Here is a 26,312-nt window from a genome sequence, read left to right as displayed (position 1 = left end):
CCAACCTTATCTGCTCTAGTTTAACTATCAACTTATCATGCAATAATCTATCAAAAGCCTTTGCAAAATCTAAGTATATTACACTGTATCCCTCTCCTCTGTACAAGGAAGCCATCACCTTATTGTAATAAGCAAGTAGATTATTAAAACATGACCTCCCTTTAGCAAATTCATGCTGTCCATCAAAGACAATACCATTGTTGTCAACCCAATTCTGGATCCTAGTTCTCGCAAGCTTTTCCAACAACTTAACCACAACACCTGACACACACACACACACACACACACACACACAGATAGGCCTATAATTGGATGCTTGAGTTCTATCATCTCCCTTATGAAGCAGCACAATCTTATCCTCCTTCGGAACTTGACCCAGTGCAAGACTCATATTAAAAAAATATGTCAAGGCAGATGTCAACTCCCTGGCACATTCCTTCAGAATACATGGTGATCTATTATTCAGCCTTATTAACATCAGTTTGCTCAACTCCCCATACACCTCTTGCCCACTTACGGTCAGTCTCTTCTTACAGTCTCTTCCCCATCATCAACTGCTCTCAATCTCCCCATGAAGTCACATTCACAAGAATGAAAGACCCTTATGAACTGCTCATTAAGAAAGAATTCCATAGGATTCTTTTTCGCTTCATTAGCTAACTGCTGCTCATACCTCACTTTTGCTATCCTTACCAACCAAATCACCTGCCTTGCCTGGTCATTGCGATCCTCATGGAATTGGTTATTACCACTTCTCTTATGCTGCCTCCATAATGCCCTTTTTCTCTGTATTGCATGTTTAATCTCTTCATTCATCCATTTCACACTCACCTTATTTAACCTTTTGACCCTTGGAATACATTTAGACATTGCTTCTACTAGATAGTTCTTGAATATTCCTCAAGCGGCACTGATCTCTTTTTCAGCTAACTCCTCATTCCATGTTACACCTGCAAACTGCCTCCTGAGCTCTTCATAATCACCACCCTTGTAGTTCCACACATACTCTTTTCTCACACAGGTCCTCACACTGCTGGCAACCATCCAGGTAATAACTTAATGGTCACTCTCTCCAAATGGACGGTGATTGGACACTTCATTTATAATTACATCCTCTGATGAGATGATCAAATCCAAGATCCCCAATTTTCGTGTGCCATACTGTCTGAGCTAGTTGTCCCTCAAAAACTCAAGAAACGTATTTTCTTTACTTCCAGTTGCTATCTCATCATCCCAGTCTATATTGCCATAATTAAAATCACCCATAATGATGACCCTTTTCTTATTTGCTTGGCTGATTTGATTATTGATATATCGATAGAATTCTTGTGGGTTGTCTTTAATGTGCAGCGCCAGTTGCTTTTCATACTCACTTTGCTTTCCATACAACAGTTGTGACTATTCTAGCCTGCTGCTTATAACGTTCAGAATGGACGTCATCCTTATGCAAACGGTATTCTTTCCATATCGTCTTTTTCTTACAAATCTCTTGCTTAATAAGATTACACATCCATTTGACTCCTACTCTATTTATTCTTCGAACTCTCAGGACACATTCTGATATTGCATCATTTAAGTATTGTTTAAATGCTTCCCATGCACTGTCAATATTCTTTCTATCCAGCGACCAACTCCATTCCACTGAACTGAGTATACTCCTCAGTCAGCCGGTCATAGTTTTTTGCTTTATAGTTCAGCATTTAACCTTTTTTCATAAATTTAGTCATTTCCCAAGTGAGTACTGCATGATCACTGTCACCAACCAGAGGCAGAATAGTTACGTCTTTAACGGAAAAGCCCTCTGACACTATAATCAAATTTAACACTCTTTGCCCTCAAGTTCCTTATGTCACATGCTGCTTGAGGAAGTTGTCCCGCAACAGTTCAATAAATGCATTTTCATTCTTCTCATGAGATTCTACTGCTACCCAATCAATATTTGGATAATTAAAGTCTTCCATTATGATTACTCTTTTCATGCTCATCTTTTCTATTTGGTGATGCATTTCTTCATCACTAGCAACCGATCCACCAGGTCTGTAACAACACCTCACTATGTATCTTGTTAGATTCCACCTCACACTAGATGGCTTCAAACTCATTGCTACACGAAATACTGTTAGCAGTAGTACTACAATCATAGGTCTCAACTCTAACTAGATTGAAGTCATCTGATATCATTAACAGCACACACCCTCCTCTCCTATCCTCTCTATGCTTCCTAAAAATACTGTACCCTTGACACTCGCTACCAGTTAGTAGGTCTGATTCTGATAGCCTGGTCTCACTAATACCTACTATCTGAGGTCGCAACATATTGACTAAGGCAATAATCTCTATCCCCTTTGTTTCTGATACTCCTAGCATTCGTGTACAGACATAATAATCTGCCTGTTTGTTCTTTTGTATTGTCTTGTATGCAGTCTGCCAGACACAGTTGGACAACTTTTCAGATCTCTATTCTCTAATGCACTACACATGTAGACATCTTTGCACACATTTGATGGGTCCGAACTGGACAAACACAAACCCGAAATTGTTCTTTCCTTGTCAACATTCTATAATAAACTGACAGCTGAGATGAATAAAAGAATTGTTGCATCATAATATTGATTAGTTTGCAAAGGCATTTGAATGGGAATATGAATATTGCAAATGAGAATGGGATATGAAAACATGAATAAGAAAGGTGACAGAAATGATGGCTGAGCATTATCCAGGTGAGGAAGACCACAGGATTTTGTACTTGGGCTGTTGCTATTTAATTTCTAATGATATAAAGAATAATGTTAGGGGGAATATCCAGTTGTTTTTTGCTGATGATGCAAAACTCTGGAGAGGAATATTTAATATAAGTGATGCTACAAACCCTGCAGAATGATTTGGACCAGCATTATTGAACAAAGGATAATCATTGTAAGTTTAATATGGTGAGTGTAAGGATATATACATTGAAAAAGTAGCAAGAATAGAGAATGTTGGTACTGAGAGAATGTCTTCAAAGACACAGGGATTGTTATTTTGTACACAAATGTAAGGAGTATTCAAAACAAGAGAGCTCAGTTTGTTGCATTGATTGGGTCAGTATGCCCAAAGCTAATTGGAATAAGTGAAATTTAGTTGTCTGAGCAGGATGTAATGTCAGAAATAGAAGGATATATAATTTTCCAGAAGGATTGAAATGTGAAAAGAGGAGGGAGAGGGGGGTGCTGTTAATGATAGCAGAGGAATTGTGTCCACAAAGTGTGGAAGTCGATAGCGCATGCAAAGATTTTGAATCTGCGTAGTATGATGTTGAAATTAACAGGCATATGTATGATAGGATGCTGTTATAGGCCAGGGAATGCAGAGAATACTGATTGTGAAATGTTTAGGCAAATTAGTTGGGCATGTAAAAAGAAGGTGTTCCAGATGGGAGACGTTAATTACAGGAATATAGTCTCCCATCAGGATCACTTTCTTTTTACATGGAAGGAGGAGATATTGTATAGGAACAAGGAAAGGGAGTTTGTTGAATTTCTGAGAGATAAATATCTTAAGCTGCATGTGACTGAAGCAAGTAGAGTCTTTAATGTTTTGGATTTGGTGATTACTTCACAAGATGTAGTTGTTAATCAGAGTTGACACTGGTGCCAGTTGGCGAGAGTGATCATGAGATATTTGTTAGGAAAGTGATGAAACAAGAAAAGGTTATGACAAAAAATGGATAATATTTGTGGAAGTATAAAGTGGGTGATTATAGGAAGCTCTGTAGTCAGTTAGCATTAGCACATTGAATAAATGAGTTGAGCAGAAAAGATGTTAACAATCCAGAAACTCACAAGGCACTATCTGACAAAAGCAGTGTATAACAGCATACCAAAGGCAAAGCAAGTAAATACAGTAGGAGTGAAATCAATCAAGCTGTGCTGGAGAAGAAAATGTTATGGAGGAGACCCAAGACTCAGATCCTGCCAGGGTTAACTCAATGTTTCTGCTATATGGCAAGCAAGAGAAAGAATATTTAGAGCAGGTTGACACTGATGGATAGTCATGGCAGCAGAATAATAGTTGCAAAAAATATAGTGAAATTATTGAATGAAGATGTTATCAGTGTATATCATACTGGTGTAAATGATATGGCGCAATATATATAGAAGGGAGGCAAGTATTAGGAAAATTGGAAGTGAAAGAATCAAAGGCGTATCAGGTGTTGGTTTTTGTTAGATGTTGTAACTGTTAATATTTGGTCCCTTTACACTAAGTATGAGAAATTTTCTTTTGGATTTATTAGTGGACCATAGTTCTTTATAAATATATACAATCGTCGACAAATTTCACTGGCTTAAGTCTTAATGGAGTGTAGAGTCTTCGTCATTGTTTGTTGATCAAGTTTTATAGTTTTACGCGAAGTTGAGTTCTGCTAAACATAGTGAATTTATTAAGCTTTTCCAAACTTCTTTTAGTATCATGCCTTGATTTCTGTTGAGATTGTCTCCTGTTTGGAGTACCACTGCAGCTTCTTTAAAGTTTCTACATCTGAAATCTTCTTCAATGTACGGCATGGAGCTGTTGTCCCAACTTTGCAATGGATCGGGGATTGTCTTTTTGAATGATACTAGCAACTTGTGGGTGATGCAGCAGTGTCTCAAAAAAGAAGGGTAACCAGTGGCATCCCCCAAAGTTCTGTTCTTGGGCCTCTGCTGTATAACTTGTTCATATATCATGTGCTCTGACTGGGGATCTTCATTTGTTTGCTGATGATGCAAAGTTGGGAGGAATTATAAGTAGCAGTGCTGATGCTGAATCCCTTAAGGAAGATTTGACTTTTTACTTGGACAACGGAGTGGGGTTGTAGTTTCAATATCAATAAGTGCTTGGTGTTGCATTTGAGTGTAGAAATATAAGGCGTATACTATATCAACAGTGCCGTACTGCAGGAAGTGGATGAGATTAGAAATTTGGGAGTGATGGTCAACAGTAGACTGAAGTTTAAAGTCATATTGCTAGTGTTTCAAAAGCTGCACATTGTAGTGCTGCTATGATGAGAAGTACTCTAACATGTAGGGATAAGGAAGTGGTTGTGTCACTGTATAAAGCAGTGGTTAGACTATTCTTGCACTGTTGTACTCTGATCTGGTCTCCTGGTTTTCATTGTGATGTGGGGACATTGGAGAGTATTCAGAGGTGAGTGACTAATATAAGGACTTTGGACTTCTGGCTGTGGAGAGAGAGAGAGAGAGAGAGAGAGGTTGCAAAAATGTGGATTGCAGAGTTTAGTGGATAGGAGGAAGAGAGGTGATATGATAGAGACATTTAAGTTAGTAAGAGGATTTTATCAGATTAATCCAGATGATATTATAAAAAGAGTAGAGGACGAGAAGGGAAACACCAGAGGCCATCCCTGGAAATTGTGTAAGAGTGTGGTGAAGAGGTTGAGTGAGGAGTAGGTTTTTTACATAGAGAATTGATAGTGAATGGAATGCATTACCAGAATGTGTTGTTAATGCAAGGAATGTTAAGGATTTTAAGATTCATATGATAAATATGTTATCAGTTGAATGAACCTCCCATGATGAGTCTGCCAATCCATGGAGGGTGCAATTGTAATAATAATAAAAACAGTAATAAATGAAAAGATTGCAAGCTATGTATTATAATGCTCGAACTGGACTGCAGGAAAGTAATGAATCTTGTATTTTTTGGGTAATGGTGGACAAGGGTTGAAGTTCAGAAGGCATATTTCAGAAGTGGACAGAATAGCCCAAAGATTTTCTAGGATGTTGAAGAACACACACATGTAGTGAAAGTTAGGTTATCACCCTTCTTTAATAAGCCTTTGATGTCACTTCATTTGGGCTGTTGTGCATAGATTTGACCTCCTTAATTTCTTAGGGATGAAGAAGCAGTGGCGGAGGATCCAGAGGTTGGTGAACAAAATGTGACAGAATAAAATTTGGTTGTTAGCAGAAAAGAGGGGGTATAATAGAAACATATTATTATTATTATTATTATTATTCAGGCCTCCATGGGGTCAGAAGACTCATTGTGGAAGGTCCTTCCTAGGAAACATGAAGTCTATCATACCACTCCTTGAACTCATTGACCGTTCTTGCTCTCACCACTCTATCAGATGATGCATTCCATGGTTCAACCACCCTCCATCCAAAGAAACCACCCCTCACCCTCTTGCTCACAGCTTCCTTTTGCAACTTCCAGAGATGGAACAATGGTGGAACAATGGGAAGGAGCGATGGCCCCTTCCCATTGTTCCACCAAGTGAAAGAACTCCCCAGTGTCAACCCTGTAACTACCTCTCAACAGTTTAAAAGTCTCAATATAAGTTAATGAATACGTTTTATAGGATTTATGCAGAGAACTTTTTCAATGCATGACAAGACTGTAAAGAACTAGGTGGTTGCTCTTGGAAGCTGAGTAAGAGTGTGATTAGCAAGGGCATAAGGATTAGATTTTTTTACTTGGAGAGTGAGTAAAATGAGTTTCAATAAGTAGGCAGTCCTGAGTTTTTTGTTACTGAAATGAATTTAAGAAGAGAAACATAATAGGTAATGTATGAATGATAGTTAGTGTGGGCATCCCACTATGAGTTTTCACACTCCATTGAGATGGTTATATAATGATGATGATTATATCAGCAGCTTAATAAATCATTATATTTATTTTGCTCTTGTGGCAAGTTTAGTTGTGCATAGCTTTTTCTTTTTTGAGTTTAGATATATATATACAGGGTGTTCGGGATAAATTTGACAGTTTCGTAAGGAAAAAGAAAATCTTCTTTGTATCTATTAAATTTAATGAATTGACAAAAAAACATTACAGGCAGAGTTAATTACAATACTATCAACAAGATTTACTCAAAATAACCACCATTAGCATCGATCACAGCTTCAATTCTGCTTCGGAACCTCGAACAAGCTGATGCTACAGTCTCCCTGGGAAGGGCCGCAAAAACTGTTTTAATTTTATCCATTAACTGGGCTTTTGTATTACTGGAAGTGCGATTGGTGTCTTTTTCAACTGCGCCCCATACAAAATAATCCATGGGGTTAAGGTCTGGGGAGTTTGGAGGCCAAACATTTGGACTGGTGAAGTCGTAGAAATTTTCAGACAACCATTTTTGACTTTTCCCAGAGGTGTGGCAAGGGGCCGAATCCTGCTGCCATACATACGGCCTACCATTGGCTACCCTTGTTATCCAGGGCTTGACTACAGTTAGCAACTCCACGAACAAAGCCCGAATTCCAATGCCAGGGTTCTTCAACACCTGTTCCTGCAGATTTGCGAGGAATTCTGCTGTACGAACGCAATCAGATCGTCTGCTAGGGATCTTTCTTCTTGCTACATCCTCGTAGTCACCATTGCAAGTCTCTAGTTCATGCCTGATTGTTTTTACTGTATTCAGGGAGCATTGGGCAGCAGTCGTAATATCCTTATTTTGATGGCGGGCACGAATCATCATGATACAAGTTATTCTCTTCCATGATTCAGGTGGGTTCCAGCTATCCATCCTTTCTGACATCTTGTATATGAATGAAGAAGGGTCCAAACTTTTAAATGAAGAGAAGTGTGTGTTAATACATGTAACTTACGGAAAAATATAATTAATTATAAATATGTCAAATTTATCCCGAACACCCTGTATATATATATATATATATTTTTTTTTTTTTTAAAGAATAAATATTTAATGACTTTAAACCGAGATAAAATATAAGTTTTAATGAAAATGATATAACTAGTTTCAGCCTTTTACAGCCTTCATCAGGTATCCACTAAAGGTAGAACACAATAATAAAAATTGAAGTTACAAAAAACTGAGAATTACAGGCAAAAAATGCAATACATTATTGACACAGAAAACGTTGTATTTTTCAAGTTGTTCTATCTAACGCGCTATTGCTTGTTGCATGTGTGCTTGCAAGTTCTTGTGAATGCCAGTATTGAACAACTGCAGCATGGCTATCAGGGATGTTGTAACTCAAATTGCTGTTCAAATGTTCAGGATTAAGGAGGCTTTCCCTGGACTCCACGATTTTCCTTTCAAACTCATCACTGCAGCGAAAAATGTTTTCGGATTTATCCCAGCAAACTGAATGACTCTGTAGATCATCATGAGGATTGTTTGAGAAAAGAACATGACTGGATAGCGCAGATGCATTTGATCTTTTATAGGAGATGTCTCTCTTATGCTCCTCTATACGTAGTTCAATAGATTTGTTAGTCTGTCCAAAATAAGGAATATTACAATCGCACCATAACTTGTATACACCTGGATATTTCAGGTTGTGATGAATAGGCTTCGGATGGCTTATAAGAAAACGGACTTTAGGGAGTGTAGTGAAAAACGTCCTGATGTTGTATTTTTTAAGGACTTTAGCCAATTTATTGGAGACTGAACTAATGTAAGGTATCGAGATGCTACCTTTAAAATCAGTAGTTTCCGCACTGCTAGGAGGATCCAGAAGAAATTTCTTAATTGTTTTTTTCAGAATATCCATTTGGTTTAAAGATAAGAAAAAGGTGATTAATTTCTTTTTGGAGCTCATCTGGTTCATTTAAAAGAGAGCGTGCTCTGTGTCCTAAGGTAGAAATAGTTCCAAGCTTTTGTGGTGGAAAGTGATGAGATTGACAGTGCAGGATCTGTTAGTATGAGTGGGTTTTCTGTATATAGAGATTTTAAATCTGTTAGACCATTAGCAGATACCTGATGAAGGCTGTAAAAGGCTGAAACTAGTTGTATCATTTTCATTAAAACTTAATATTTTATCTCGGTTTAAAGTCATTAAATATTTATTCTTTAAAATGTAATGTACTCAAATAGTGTAGATTAAAATCTACAACAGAACTTTCTAATATTAAATGTTAGTCCATTTTTAGTAATTTTTCTTGATTTTATGTGGGTGCATCACAGCTGCAAAATTTCATATTTGATCTACAGAATTCTGTTTTCAGTAGCTATGAATGACATTTCATTTCACTTTTAATTTTACAATATTCTTACTTGGTTTTGCAGTGAACTTTTAAAGTAATTGTATATTGTTGTTACATGATAAACTCAGTTTATTTTTGCTTATATGATAAAAATAAAAATGAGCTATTTGTTCCTTTCCTAATGTTGATGAATAAGTTGAATTGTAATCTTTTAAAATATTTAAATTCTCAGATATTAATTTTAATATATTTTGTATATAGCTCGTGTTGGTCTAGTTCACATCGGAGTATTCATCTTGTTGCTTTTGAGTGGGGAGCGTAACTTTGGAGTTAGACTTAACAAACCTTACACTGCTAGTGTGCCTATGGATATTCCTGTCTTTACTGGTACCCACGCTGATCTTCTCATTATTGTAAGCATGTAATAATTGGTAGTACTGTACTTTTTTGTTTTTATTTTTTATAGATGTAATTTACATTGCTTCTAAAGAAGTAATATGTGCACATTTCTTTGGCATACTGTTTGAAATGTGATGTAGCTTGTCTTTGTGTATATATATATATATATATATATATATATATATATGTGGCGATCAGCTTTTACTCGGTTGTTATACATTTGAAAAAAATAGATTTAATGACTCCAAGACCGAGATAACATATAAAGATTTTAATGATAAATACTACTAGTTTCGGCATATAGCAGCCTTCTTCAGGTATTTATAAAGGAAAGGAATACTAATAAACATTGAATTATTTAAACAAACTGTAAATTACAGGTACAAATTGCCTCACATAATCGATACATAAAAACGTATTTTTCAAGTTGTTCCAACTGGCGTGCCATTGTTTATTGCAATTGTGCGTGCAAGTTCACGTGAACGCCAATATTGAATAACTGCAGCATGGCTATCTGGGATGTTATAACTTAAATTATTATTTAAGTGGACCGGGTTCAGTAGGATTTCCCTTGATTCTACGATTTTCCTTTCAAACTCATCTTCACAGCGAAAAATATTTTCTGATCTATAGAAGAGCATAAGAGAGACATCTCATACAAAAGATCTCATGCAACTGCGTTATCCTGTCATGTTCTTTTTTCAAATAATCCTAATGATGACCAACAAAGCCACTCTGTATGCTGGAATAGATCAGAAAATATTTTTTGCTGTGAAGATGAGTTTGAAAGGAAAATCGTAGAATCAAGGGAAATCCTACTGAACCCGGTCCACTTAAATAATAATTTAAGTTATAACATCCCAGATAGCCATGCTGCAGTTATTCAATATTGGCGTTCACGTGAACTTGCACGCACAATTGCAACAAACAATGGCATGCCAGTTGGAACAACTTGAAAAATACAACGTTTTTATGTATCGATTATGTGAGGCAATTTGTACCTGTAATTTACAGTTTGTTTAAATAATTCAATGTTTATTAGTATTCCTTTCCTTTATAAATACCTGAAGAAGGCTGCTATATGCCGAAACTAGTAGTATTTATCATTAAAATCTTTATATGTTATCTCGGTCTTGGAGTCATTAAATCTATTTTTTTCAAATATATATATATATATGCATGTGTATATTCCAGATGATGACCTTAATATGAAGGTCAAAATGTTGGAAAATTAAAGTAATTGTTCTTTTAAGGTACTTGAAGTTGTCTCATCTTGAATGGATGAATTATATATGTATTCATAAACTCGATGAGCTCTAGAACCCTAGAATCCATAGATTACATGGCATCGATGGAACAGAAATAAGTTTTTTTTGTTCATTCCGATAAATTATGGAGAATGCAACCTCTTTAAGAATTATTCCTTTAATTTCCCAACATTTTGACCTTCATATTAAGGTCATCATTTGGAATATACATGTATACAAAGACAAGCTATATCGCATTTCAGACAGTATGCCAAAGAAATGTAATGTAGCTTGTCTTTGTGTATTATATGTATACGTGGGTGGTCTGAAAAGTTCTCGGCCTCAACCATAAATGGCAACACTATCGGAAAGATTTTTTTTTCTAAGTTCATAAATCTGTCATAAAGCATCCATGTGAAATTGCAAGTCATTCTATCAAGTAATTTTTTTTATACAGCTATCAGAAGCCAAAGTGTAGTCTGTATCCCTTGAAATGGATAAAATTGAGTATTGTGTGGCTATAAAATTCTTTGTAAACGAAGGTTTGATGGCAAAAGAAATTCATTTGAAGTTCATAAAAGTTTCTGGGCACTCTTCTCCTTCGTTTTTGACAATTAAGAAATGGGCTGCCGAGTTTAAACATGGCCATACCATCCTTGAAGATGATCCACGTGAAGGATTTCCAAAAAGTATAACAACACCAGACATCATTGATCAGTGCAAGATATGGTATTGGATGACTGGTGAATCGAAATGAATGAAATTACTGAGACTATAGGCATTTCAAAAGAATGTGTAGGATATATTTTGCATGTAGAATTGCAAATGAAAAAGCCTTGCGCAAGATGGGTGCCATGCTGATCAAAAACACACTCTTCAATCTCTGAACAGTGCTTGGAGCGTTTCAACAAGAATAAAACAGATTTTGTGCGTTGATTTATTACTATGGATGAGACTTGCATTCACCAGTACACACCAGAATCCAAACAGCAGTCAAAACAGTGGACAGAAGCCGGTTGGCACCAAAGAAGACAGGTTCATGGCATCAGTGTTTTGAGATGCTAAATGCATTTTGTTTATTAATTATCTTGAAAAGGGTAAAACAATAACCAGGGAATATTATTCTGATCTTTTAACCAGACTAGACAAAGAAATTCCTGAGAAAAAACCCAATTTGCAGAAGAAAAAAATCATCTTTCATCAGGATGATGCACCTGCCCATAAAGGTGTTTTGGCAATGTGAAAATTAAGGGATCTGCACTATGAATTATTGGAACATCCACCTTATTCCCCAGATTTGGCTCCCTCTGACTAATATCTTTTCCAAAACTAAAACTCTTCCTCGCTGGTCAGCATTTTTCTTCGAATCAAGAGGTGATTGCTGCTGTAGAGGAGTATTTTGCAGATCTTACTGAGAACCACTACAAGGATGAGATAATGGCGCTGGAATAAATGTATTAGTCTTAAGGGAGATTATGTTGAAAAATAAAAATAATTTTGAAATTATAAATTCGTTTTTTCATTGTTAGGCGGAGAACTTTTCAGACCACCCACATCGTGTGTGTGTGTGTGTGTGTGTGTGCGCGCGTGTGTGTGTGTGTGCGCGTGTGTGCGTGTGTGTGCGCGTGCGTGTGCGTGCGTGCATGCGTGCTCCAGATGATGACTTTAATATGAAGTTCAAAATGTTGGGAAATTAAATTAATTATTCTTAACACAGTTGTAGTCTCCATAATTTATTGAAATAAATGCTGATTATTATTACTTTTATTATTATTATTATTATTATTTGTCACCTCCAGGGAGTCCATAGACTCATCGAGGGAGGGCATCTACTCTACAACTCTGTTTCCACCACTCACAATCCACCAACTGACCGCAACTACACCAACAGCATCTACCGCCGACCACCACCACTAGTATTTCCACAGACAATCACAATCATCCATGCCCACGACGGGATTCGAACCGCTCTCCAGTCAAGAACCTGTAGCTTCTTGACTGGAGAGCGGACATGCTAACCACTCAGCCAGCCAGGCTGGCCATTATCATGTAACATTAAAGAAAAAGAAATGTTTTTTTTTTGTGTGTTTTGAGGTTTATGTGGTGTTCTTTCTTTTCCTGGTAGGCTTCTGTGTATGAGTCATTAATTGGATTTTTCATATTAGGAAGTACAAACCTACTCAGATTTCGCTGGCTTTATATAGAATTTAAATATTATTGGCAACAAAAGTTAATGAAATATACTCTGGTTCCTAATACAACAAATCCATCCATCATTTCTCATCTCTCCATGATGGGTTGAGTTCCCTGATGATAGGGGCTTTAGGCAGTTTAATGCTGCTGGCTTGTCATTCTTTTACCACATTCCTCTAGGGGATAAGTATTTTATGTTTATAGAGCCATATGTTCATGGGTTTTTTTGCCTGTTCTGAGGGGTGAAACACCTGTTTTCAGGAAAAAAAACCCTCTATCTTTGTATGATAGTAGGTAACTCACCATTTGATTAAAAAGAGATAATCAGACAGGATCTGAATCTGGGTCTTTCCAACCAGTGGACTTGTCTATACCTACTGAGGCAGCTCCAATGTGAAAAATACTCTGAAAAATAGAGTTAAGATACATTATTTCCAAAATGTAAATTTTCATTGAATTCCATAGGATGTTAACAAATGTGGAATGGCATGCTTGATCCCATGCTGTTTTTCACCAAACGTTTCCATGATTTATTGTTGTGGTTTGTAGCTACCAATTCTTTGCTGGGAGGGGGGGGGGTAAGAATTATACAATTATTATGATTATTCAACCCACCAATGAACCGCAAACTACACCAACGCCATCTTCTACCCATCATCACCAGTAGTATTTTCACAGACTCACAAACATCCATGTCCATGGTGGGATTTGAATATGCACCTTTTGGCTGGAAAGCTAACCACTCAGCCAACTTATACAACCAGGCCGGCTTATACAAGAAACTAAGAACTGTTAAATACCCCTCAAATAGCATGTAAGAAATAAACACACTTCCAAAATCTAGTCATAATAGTTGACATTCATATTACACTTGAAGGAAGAATCAGTATTTTAAGCTGGCTCATTGCAACATGGAGTTATGAACAGCTTAAAATATTGCATTTCACATGGTAGTATCATAAAAATAAAAATAAAAAAAGGAATATCAAAAAAAGGTCCCAAGCACATCATGTCATGTGTCTGTTGAAGAATACACTGACAAGTAGAGACAAAGTGGTTATTATTCCCTTTTATAAGACTTTAATATGGCCACAGAAAAAAAAGAAAAGAATTCAGCTATGCTACGTGGATTTTGGCAAACTGAAAAGATTCCTGTAGAGTAAAATAAAACCAGAAAATAGAACCAAACTTTTCAACCAATGTATCAACTCAGTTATGACCGTGATCTATGGAACAGATCAGAAACATGGCCAATAATCAAACAGATACTGGGCAGAATAGCTGAGCATAGAATGGATAGCGCCATGCTAAACATCAGACTGCAAGACTGAATAATAAATGAACGGAAGAAAAGCTGGGTGAAGAACAAGCTGGATTCAGGCCAAATAGAGGCTGTCAGGATCAGATCTTCACTTTACGACAAATAGTCGAGAAGGCATGGGAATATAACAGAGATCTGTATTTAAGTTTTGTCGATTTGGTAAAGGCATATGACAAGGTGCCAAGAGAGAAACTATTCAATACGCTACAGTTATATGGTGTCAATGGGGCATTATATCAAGCAATACTTAGTCTTTATTTGAGTTGTAAGTCAGCAGTTAGAACTGAAGGAAGTACAGGAAGGTTTAATGTTAATTCTGGTGTGAGACAAGGATGTACATTATCCCCTCTGTTATTTCATTATCTATATGGATCACATTATGAAGGAAAGTGGTATTAAACATGATATCAAAATTGGAGATGTTAATGTCAGCTCTTTGCTTTATGCGGATGATGTTATACTTCTAAATAAATCTGCTACAAGTCTGCAGGATTCTCTGACTAAATTGAGTAGCTGTTGTAATAGATATGGTATGAAGGTCAGCAATAAAAAGACAAAGACAATGAAAATAGGCAGAATCATTGAAAATGTCAACTGTGTTGTGAATGGAGAACCTCTGGAACAAGTAAAACATTTCAGCTACTTAGGCACAATTTTTAGTGAAGATAGTAAGTTCAATATAGAAATAGACAACAGAATCAGCAACGCTGGTATGGTGGGAAGTCAATTGAATAAATTCATATAGAATAAGAGAGAAATTAGTCGGAACACTAAATTAACTGTTTACAAGACAGTGTTCAAATCAGTTTTAACTTATGGATCTAAGAGCTGGGTTACAAGTAAAACACTTGACCAAAGACTAGAGACCACAGATATGAGAGTCCTGAGAAAGATTAGAGGCACGAACAGATGGCATCAATGGCAATATCATATTAAAAATGAGGATATTAGGAAAGAACTTGACATTGTCAGCATCCAGGAATGCATTAGCAGAGCTAATATCAGGTAGTATGATCACTTAAACAGAATGGGTGAAGAAAGATTAGCAAAACACGTGCTCTCTGCCAAGTTGGCAGCAAAATGACCCAGAGGAAGACCAAGATATAGGTTGATTGCTACGGTACAAAGTGCCTTAGACGATAGAAATATAAGATCTGATGATGTTGGAGTCTTGACAAGGAACAGACTGATTTGGAGGAAAATTGTAGATAGGAAGTTAGTAATGATGTAATTTTTTTCATGTTGTACTATCATATCCTGTACTCCCCTTGAGGGTGTACAGGATATGATAGTAGGATATGATGGCACCCCAAACATGTTCTATGGGGGCTGAGATCTGGGTAGCATTCTGTCCACTTGATCCAATTAATATTCTCGGGTACATGGCAGGAATTTGATGATGATGATGATGCGTTAGATATAGAGGAAGAGATTTTAAAATTGAAATGGAGATCGAGGCCTTACCTCACCATCCAAACTAGAGCCTCCGTAGCTCAGTTGGTATAGGCTCTTTGATCGGAAAGATCTGGGTTCGATTCCTGTCCATGATGTGAGGAAACCTTTATCTCGTCTCTTTCAACTAAAAAGGTGAGTTAGCCGGTAGAGGGTTTTTTTAAACCAGAAACTTAATTGGACATAAATTTATTTCCAGCATACTAATAATTTATATTTCACAAAAAAATGTGTTACAAATTTTGTACACATTAAATGTGTTTTTGGCAAAAGTTACCCAACTTTCCTAAGGATATAGTTAAGGAATTAATGTACAGTGATTACAGAAAAGTATGCAGTGAGACATTTTAGTATGGAATACTTCCACTCTGAACCACAATGCAGCTCTCACTATGTCATACCATGCTTAGCACCAAGCAATTCAGAAGTTCTAGACAAACTGTCCTGTTCCTCCTTCAGAGCAAGGATAAGGCCTTGTCTGTTTTCTGGAGGAGGGAATTTCGAGCAGAAATGCATCTCCCTATAGCACCCCAAACATGTTCTATGGGGCTGAGATCTAGGTAGCATTCTGTCCACTTGATCCAATTAATATTCTCGGTATCCAGAAGTATCTTCACTGCTCTTCTGCAATGTGGTGTGACATTGTCATTCATAAAAATAAATTCTTCACCTACAGCACCACTGAACAATCAAACTTGATGTTGAAGAACTTTGTTGCAATATCATTTGCCACGCATACTCTTTTTTTTCAGCACTTGGAGCGTGCATCTATTAAGTATAATGTCTCCTCACACAATGTTCCCAGTACTGACATATCTATCCCTTTCAAGAACATTCTCGATGGTAAGCAGTATCATCTAAAATCGGAGGAAAGACTAAAACAACTCTCATAAGCAAAGAGTACATTAGTCTATTGGTGTCTTGTCCAATTTTTATGGATACAACACCACTGAAAACATGCTCTATGATGAGCTGCAGATAAATGGATGCAGACTATACATCTTCAGGCATATAGGCTTACCTGTCACAGACATTTTGCAACAGTTGGTCAAGATATTCGCGTACCTATGCTTGAATGGAGCCAACTTGCAAGGTGACCTGCTGTGGTGTGTCTTTTACATTTTGCTGTTATAACGAAAAATCTACCTTCGTCCTCCATGGTAGAGTGAGGGTGACCTCTTAGCAAATGTCTGGAACACATTCCATTGGTTTTGAAATGTTGCCCAGAGCTTGGGTACAACACTGTGTCAGATTTGAAACTGTCTGGCAATATCAGTAATTCTGTGGCTTTCTTCAAGCTTTCCAATAATTCTTCCCTTCATGAAATCATCTAGTGATGTCTTTAAGACATTACAAGACATCCAAGTTTGAAACTTTATTGGAATACATCTGCACATCAGTGTTGTTAAATATCTTTTAGTCACTTCCCATTTATCTACCTCCTGCCTAACACTTCATTCCATGCAATAGCTCCAAACTCTCTATTAAGAATTTCATAATCACCAGCCTTGTAATTCCATATATATATTCTTTCTTCACAGATCTTCATATGGCTAGTCACAGCCAAGTGATCACTTCAGGATCACTCTCAACAACTGGAGGGAAGTGCAGAACCTACTCACAATCACATCGTCCAATGGAAAATCAGATCTAAAACTCTTGATCCTTGTCAATCCCCTTATTTACATACTGCCTAAGAATGTTGTCTCTCAATAAATTCATTTTGCTTATTCCCAAATGCTATCACTTCGTTCCAGTTTATATTGCCATAATTAAAATCACCCATAATAATCACCCTTTCCTTGTTCACTAACCCAATTTGTTTATACATTTCTTCATCACCACCCTCCATATTCCCTGGCCTGTAGTAGCATCTGACTAAATATCTCTTCCTGTCAACCTTCACCTCACTCTATACTGATGTTAAACTGTGAATGAAATTATTTTGTATGTTTTTGTTCTTCATTCACATTTAACATAATCTACCATATACTAAGCAAGACTTGTTTATATATTATTTGTTAGTCCCTTGCTTAAGATTTATTATTCATGTAATTTTCCTTGAAATTCTAATAATAATTAGAAAATTAATCAAAGATATAATAATAATATTAGACTCTGTATTTAAATAGTATTAAGCTATTTTAATTATTACTATGTTAATATTATAAGAACTTGTATTTGATAATTTAACTGCGCCTTAATTGAAATGTTAATATTCTCTATTTATTCCTATTAGTAGAAGTTTAACATTATGCAATAGCTCAATTTTATTATATTTTGTTTGGTTGTCATGGAGACATATGTAAGTAAGCGAGCGCAAGTTTGTGAACAGGGCGTGAGGGAGAAAGCTGAAAGACTAGAAAGAATTTTAGTTAAAGATCACGTGAACAATTTAGGCAGGAAGAATGGATATAAAAAGGAAGAACGCTGTATACTAAAAAAAAAAATAGATTAGATAAGGAAACAGAGAGAGAGGATTGGCATTAGGTTGGAATCGGAGTATTCGGCATTCGGGAATCACAGTGCGATAATAGAGAGCCGGCAAGTCATTCAAGCAGCTATTTTAAGTCTACTAGTCGAGAAGCAGTTAGCTAATAAGTTGTAGAATAACAATTATAGCTATGAAAAACAGCTGAGAGACTATTAAATAGACTAGCGATACTTGAGATGAGATTTAATTTCAGCACCGACCTTTCAAGGACATACGGAACCTTGAAGCAAAGTACGAAATTTCTAGAGAATAGTAGAGGCTGTGAAGTTGAAGTTTACCGTTAGCTGTTTTTAGAATTATAGTGCCTAAAGAATTATTTGAATTCAGGAGGAATGAACAACTGTGCATATAAAACCTCAAGATAAGGAATTTTTGTGTATTGCCTTAATTCATGAGTGATCAGTGGTACTTCATGCAAGAACATTTGTTTATGTGTATAGTGACCGATGATTAATTCAGTTATTGCTTAGAAGATTTATTTTAATGAGTGCCGTATACTGCTCAAAGTATTTACAGTTATAAAAAATGTTTGTGTGTAAGTTTATGAAGAAAGAAGATTATCGGTAAGATTATTCCAACCATTAATATTCCTTTGCAGAGGAGTGTGTGAGTTTCATCCTAGAATTTCCTTATACTAACAGTAACTATTGCGGAAATTAGCTGAAGTGTAAATTTAAAAGTGTTTGTTTGTGAAGAGGTGTTACTGTAATTTTTGTCGTATTTGGAACTTAAGGAACTGTGAGAAGACTGTATTATAGAGATAACAGAATTACCATTGTATGAGTTGTATGATTGAATTTATCTGAGGAGTTAAAATGTTTGTGATATCTTAATTACTGATTTGAATTTAAGTGTAAAATTTGTGATTCTAAATTAAATGTTTGTTTTTGTTTATCTAAAGTTGTATTTTGCCTGAATCTCTTTTACTGCATCATTCATAAATATTCGAACCAAAGCGGGTAAATTAAGTGAGTTAAATATTCTCGGCCAGTATATATAATAACAACATATAAAAGAAGGGTAGTTGAGAGTTGGTTTATCTTCAATTCTTGAACTAATTCAGATATAAAGTGGCGCAGTCTTTAAATATAAATTTTCTTTATATTTGAATTAGAAATCAACTTACAACTTATCAATTAGTTAAGTTCATGTCGGATCCAAAGTATAGATTGAGAAGAAGTAGGGTCCAACACTGAATCAAAACTATTGTCACTGTTTATATCTCACATCTCTACTTTGTGTGGACATAATCAATCATCTATTATCAACAGCATTCCATTCCCCTCACTTCATATAATTTCTAGAAAACGTCATACCCTTCTAGAAAACACAGAAAACATCACACCCTTCCAGAATCAGTTACTATGAAATTAAATTTTAGATTTTATCCTTTTTTAGCACCAGCTTTTCTGAAATTGGTATGCAGCTGGTGTCTTCTCTACCTTTCATTTTTGCACCCAGTTGAGTGCATTTCTGTAGCATGCTTAATAAAAGATGTAGTTCTTAATCCTAACTAGTATTTATTTCTCCATTGATCTGTGGTTTGCTAAGTTGTGGCATTTAAAAAAGCAACATTTCTTTTGGGAAATGGGAGAAACTTAGATACAGCAAAAAAAAAAAGAAGCTAACTTTGGAATCAGATGAAAAAAAAAACATTCTAAAAAAATTGGTTTGAAAAGCATATCCGAATATTTGGTGTACTCTTATGATTGCCCAACTCTTCTGATTTGAATCCCATCAAACATTTGTGTTGAAGCATGTGGAATGCAGCATCTTTCAGTTGACACCAGTGCCTTGCTCATTCGCTGATTTCTGGAACATTATTCTGTTGAGTTTCTCCAAAATACATCAGGACACTTCATGAGCTAGGGGAGCCAAGGCCAAAATAGATTAAGTAATTATCTCAGCCAAAGGAGGTCCAACACTGCTAGGTAGGTGGTCATATTTTGACTCATGAGCATATTTCATGAAACTTGTTTATGAAGATTAATTTGAATTTTAACAAACATGATATTTTGTTGATTTCAGCTTTTGAACATTAAAATTATAATCTTTAAAGTTGATTTATCATTTCATTTTATTCCAGGTCTTTCATAAAATTATCACAACTGGTCATCAAAGATTGCAGCCACTTTTTGACTGCTTATTAACTATTGTAGTCAATGGTAAGACATATTTTTTGAATATATTAAAAGTTAATGATAGTGTCCTCTATTCTTCTCTCCTGTATTGCTCTTGTGTACTGTACACATGGGTTACCAACATTTTTTTTTGAATTTTGACATATTTATTGTAATACTTCGTAATCTAAAAATTGAAAAATATTAATCAATGAAATGTAAGCCGTTACAATCTGCATTCTTAATTTACCTCTAAACGATTCAATCCTTCTTTGATATCAGATGTGGTCCTTAGAGATGTAAAAACCTCATGTTCTTCAACAAAGTTGTGGAAAGTTTTCCTACTTGGTTAAAATGTATATTATACTTGACAAGAAATTATATTCTTGTTTTAATCCTCTACTCAAGCATAAGCGTAATCGTTGATCTACTTATTTATATATATATATAAATAATTAAATAAATTTAATGACTAGAAGCTGAGAGATAAAAATAGAAAAAATAATATTTATTATTTGTTCACACAAATAGTTTTGTTTTCTTAGAAAACTTCATTGGGTGCATAACATGAAAAAGAGAAATACAAAAATATACATTACAAGAGGCAGCTATAAATTAACTTGGAGACATATCGCTGACATTTGAAGGCTTTCTGGATGCCATAGTTGTTGGGTGCATTCACGTGGGCATGATCTAGTGCAGTGGTTCCCAAAAAAGGGTGGTACCACCCACTTGGGGGCACCCTGGATAAAAAGGAGGCATTGAATTGAAGTAAAGGGGTGGTGAGCATAAAAGACAAAAATTGGGTGCTGAAATAAATTTATCATCAAAAATTTTGATGATATAACTGTTGTATAACATAATTAAAGGTCGTAATGGTTGCTTTAATTTCCAAGGAAACATACGAAATGCAAGTTACAGATGATCAGCATTGAAGTCTGATGACAAGTCTTAACAAGCAAAGTGCTGCCGGGTATGCACACTTTTGAGTGATCAGGATTTTACAAGTCCAGTATGCTTCGGCAGGAACATGTGCATGTTATAACTTGTTCACTGTATAATACTATAAATACGTGAGATGTATGAAATCAGTTTCAGATTGTTTCTGAATTGTATGATGAGCAGTTAGCAATTTGATGTAGTGCATACAAATTTTAGTGCATATTTTATACCTAGTTGGTACCTTACTTACACGGATTACACACAAAGCAAATTATTATTGTTCCAATAAAGCAACAGATTTCACGTGAGTATAATTTGGTTTAGGTACGTGAGAAATTGCATTCTAGCAATTTTGTAAATTTAACTTTTTTTACAGATAATATCATAGCTTTACCAGGAAATGAAGCCTTACTTTTAGCATATGTACAATACATAAAAGAAGAAAATATTTGCTAGGAATTATTATTTGCTAAAACTTTGCTGACACTAAAGGAGAATTGATATTTCATCCTCTGAATAATATCCTGTCAGTTGCTACCGATGGTGCTCCAGCAGTGGTAAGGTGCTAAATGCAGTTTTATTGCATATTTCAAAGAGGCGGTGCCAAATATATTCACTGTACACTGTGTGATTCATTGTCAACATTTAGTTGCCAAATACCTGAGTGATTGCTACACAGGTCATTACATTATGTAATTACAGCAGTCAACAAAATCAAAAGTCATTCATTGAATGACTTTTGATTTTGTTGTTTGGACAGCTTTGTATTGAAAATATTGAAGAATTCAATCACTTGCTGCTCCATACAGAAGTTTGTTGGCTATCAAATGGTGCCTGTTTGAATTGATTTTATAAACTCTGACTCAGTGCTAGTTTCAGAAAACAGAGATGATTCTTTACGAGCCAACTTGATTAATTTCAAAAGTTACATAGCTTATTTGACCGACTTTTTAACAAATTTAATGAAACTAATCTACAGCTCCAATGAGATGAGCTGAATTTAATAAAAACAAAAGTTGTTATTTCTGTGTTTGTGTCAAAACTTGTCCTGTACAAATGAAACTTAGGACAAAGAGAACTCAGCCAGTTTCCAAATCTATCAACACTGGAAAAATGTGATGGAGACATGCTTAGCTATTGTCAGCACTTGAAGGCTCTCCATTGTAATTTAAACCAACGATTTAAAGATATTCTTGAAATGAAAATACCTGATTGGGTTTTGGACCCATTTTTAAGTACAAACATAGAAGAATCTTTTTTAAAATTACAAAGAACTGATAGAAGTAACAACAAATGAAGAATTGAAATTAAATTCAAAAATGGGTACCAACAGTTCTGGTTGCAAAAGCAGATGCTCCTACTTTATCCTGGATTGTGGGCTGTAGTAAAAAAAGTTTTTAATTGCATTTCCATCATCATATTTAGTGGAATGTGGGTTCAGTGTGGTCACAAATCTTTAAACCAACTGCAAATAGCTGTAATAAATTTAGTTTAATCCTTTATCCAAGTGTTTGCAAACAAAGTTTGCGCCTGAAAATATCTTCAGGACTGAGGTAAGATAGCAACACCGGGCAACTCACAGCAAAGGTGGAGCAAGCTAACATCACTCCTATTGCAGTATCTCCTATAATGCAAAACACATCTCCTTGCGGATATGTATAATGTTATACATTAAGGGAAGGGCCACTACCCATGCTAGTTTCGACCTTTATTGAGGTCTCATCAGTGGGAGCCAGGCCCAGACCTTACCTCAATCCTGAAGATATTTTCAGGCGCAAACTGTGTTTGCAAACACTTGGATAAAGGATTAAACTAAATTTATTATAGTCTAACCAAGTGAAAAATAAACTTTCTGCAAATAGCTGATCGTGGTGATTTAAGAATGCTGCTGCCAAGTATAGAGCCAAATATTAATAAATTGGTAGCAGCACACCAGGCTCATCCTTCTCATTAGGATTGTTTTTAATATTACTGATCATTATTTACTAAATAACGATCAGTAATATTTTTTCTTTTCACAAAATCACAAATAAATTATTTTATATTTTTTACATATGTGCAATTTATGTTTTTTTTTCTTAATTTTAATAGTGTTATTAAATTTTCAGCTTCAACTTGTCCTGTCTTTATGTGCAATTTATGTTTCTTTTGTTGATTTCAATAAATAGTTTTAAAATTTCAGTTCTAAGGTGTCTTATTTCCAAAATTCAAAAATCTCTTCTAGATGCATAATAAAATGCAAATTTGTTTCTGTATTTATCTGTTTGTTCACTTAAAACTTGAGAACTGCTGATCCAATTTCCATATGATTTTCTTTTATATGTATCAGGTAGAGCTGGTCAGGTCTTAGAAAGTAGTTTCTTGGGGGGGATGGATGAATAAATTATTTTTGGAAAAGGGGGCAGTAAGCCAAATAAGTTTGTGAACCGCTGATCTAGAGTATACACATATCTACAAAGAATCAAACTGTGTTATAATCTACATTGTATGATAAAGTCACAGAAATTTGGATAACTGTTAACACTAATGGCCTTAATTCTGGTGAAAAAATAAAACTTTATTACATCAAAGTTCGAGTCCTCTTATCTGTTTGGTACAAATCATTAAGAGATATATTAAGCATCAAGCTAGAGAACAATGCTATTACATAATTACTTAGTTACTTACAGATAAATTAAAACACTATAGTGGTGGCCAATAAGGGCTGAAATTATTGCTTAAAGTCCTAAAGTAAAGATTTGATGAAGAACTTGAAAAAAAAACTTATTTAGGCAGAATGTGTGTCATCCAAATTCTTGGAATTTCTATAAATGTTACTGCAAAACACAATGGAAAAAAGAAAAGATTATTTCACAACAGCATGTAAACAGATCACTTCTATACTGGTTATTAACATTATGCCATTAAATAGGAAAATAAGTATGGTATGAATAACTGTAAAAAATATTCAAATGTACTTATTTAAACTTGACTATTGCAAGAGTACACTAAACACTTTATATATATGTGTTTATATATGTTTATAAAATTTTGCAAGATGATTTGGATAGATTGGAGGTCTGGGCTAAGGAGAATGGATGTCAATTTAATGTGGCAAAATGTAAGGTTATACATTTTGGGGTGAAAAGATTAGCAGCAGTTTACTACATTGGTGGAACTGTACCCCAGGAAATTGATGAAGCACGAGATTTAGGAGTGTTGGTGGATAAGGAGTTGAAGTTTAGGGGGGCACATTGCAAAAGTGGCCAAATCAGCTCATCAAATCACTTGGTTGCTGAAGACTACGTTGACAAGCAGAGACAAGCAGGTTATTGTTCCTCTGTATCGAGCCTTGATAAGACCCCCATCTCGACTACTGTGCCCAGATTTGGTCACCTAGGTTTCTTCTTGATGGGGAGGAGGTTGAGAGGATCCAGTGGCGAGTGACCAAGATGATAGTAGGTCTGTGGAATGAACCTTATGAGAACAGGTTGAGGATTTGTGGGTTGCAGAAATTGGTTGATAGGTGGAGGAGGGGAGATATGATTGAGACATTCAAATTACTGAAGGGTTTCTATAAAATTAATTCAGAAGTTATTTTTGAGAACAGGGCTGGTTGTGGGAGGACTAGGGGACATCCATGGAAACTGGGCAAAAATGTGGTTAGTAAGAGTGTTAGAGCTGGGTTCTTTACTTTTAGAGTGGTGAATAAGTGGAATGGGCTGCCAGAGTCTGTGGTGGATGCTGTGACAGTGAATGATTTTAAGGCGAGGTATGATAGATACTATATGAATGTCGAATAGTTGTGATGAATATGATTTGGGGCCTCCCTCGATGAGTCTAAGGACTCCCTGGAGTTGCCCGTAATAATGATAATAATAATAATAATAATAATATATGAATGCCATCCACAAGAGGTTGTAAACTTATAGTACATTACAATGTTCTCTTCTATGTCAGGGAAGCAAATGCACTTCCTTGGTGTAGAGGGATGCCAAGAATTGCTTAGATTGATTGTGTGTGTGTGGGGGGGGGGATTTGATATCTTGGCAGAGTCAAATTTAAAAATTTTAAAAATTACATACTACTGATCTACAGCTGTGTTAATTAAAAAACACACTTCGTTAGTGTGCTGTCTTTGACAGTGAGTGGCAGACCAAATCTCATTTGTGAATGTGCAGCTAAGAGGAAACACTGGTACATTAATATCACTGTTAGGCTAAAGGATTTTCTTTATTTTTATTTTTATTATTTTTTATTTGTTTTTTTTACATAACCTAGAAACCATGCTCATTGAGATCAAACAGAACTTTTTACTTTGGGCCTCCAACAGGGATGGTGGACTCACACTAGTAATGAAGTTCATCTCCACTTAAAGATTCACAAACATTCATGCCTGTAGTAGTATTTGAATATGTGATATATTAGAGAATGGAGACATTGTCCACTTTGCCAAACACCATCAGCTTACTAGCTGGCCTGGTTGGCCGAGTGGTTAGCATATCTGCTCTCCAGCCAAAAGGCTGTGGGTTCGAATCCCACCGTGGGCATGGTTGTTTGTGATTGTCTGTGAAAATGCTAGTGGTGGTGGGTGATAGATGCCATGTAGATGTTGGTGGAGTGGTGGAGATGGAGAGTTGTAGAGTAGGTCCCTCCCTGGATGAGTCTTTGGACTCCCTGGAGGTGTTATGAAATAATAATAATTATTATTACCATGAATCATCAACGTTATCATCAAATTACTGATACCTATTCTCGAAGAGTGTAAAAGATACAATGACAGTACTACATGAAAAGTTTACATTACTAAAAATTTGTACTGACAATTTTCTTCCAAGTTAATCTGTTATTTTTTAAGATTTCATTCATTATTGACAGATCTATTCTAGTCTTCTAAAGCACTCTTGCTGCATCATACCATCTTGATCTTGGTTTTCCTCTGAGTCTTTTCCTGCTATCCTGGCATTAAACACTTCTTTTGATAATTTTTCCACAGACATTTTGGAAAGGTGATACCATACAACCTGAGATTAGCTCTTTTCACACATTCCTGAATACCATTCCTTTCTAATTCTAAGTCATCATTTTAATATGATTTGCCACTGATGCCATCTGTCATTTGCCTAATTTTTCTCAAACTCCCATATCTGTGGTCTCCAATTTTCTCCATTCAACTATTTTATTTCTAATCCAGCTCTCAGACCCATAAGATAAATTTGGTTAGAACACTGTCT

The 26,312-nt window shown here is 35.7% G+C and overlaps 1 protein-coding gene across 1 annotated transcript in view; it reads left to right on the top strand.

The window, feature by feature from the left end:
- The window catches only part of LOC150109067 (protein HID1), a 423,878-nt gene that overhangs the window by 278,345 nt on the left and 119,221 nt on the right, over positions 1-26,312 (top strand). The window contains exons 11-12 of the mRNA XM_090405286.1: positions 9,193-9,344; positions 20,124-20,202. Coding sequence (XP_090261412.1) covers positions 9,193-9,344; positions 20,124-20,202 — 231 coding nt within the window. The remainder of the gene's footprint in view (positions 1-9,192; positions 9,345-20,123; positions 20,203-26,312) is intronic.

The sequence above is a fragment of the Typopeltis vanoorti genome, chromosome 2, assembly GCF_054136105.1.
Source record: "Typopeltis vanoorti isolate ZY-2024b chromosome 2, IOZ_Tvanoo_1.0, whole genome shotgun sequence".
NCBI lineage: Eukaryota > Metazoa > Arthropoda > Arachnida > Uropygi > Thelyphonidae > Typopeltis > Typopeltis vanoorti.
This window is presented reverse-complemented; position numbering and strand designations above follow the sequence as displayed.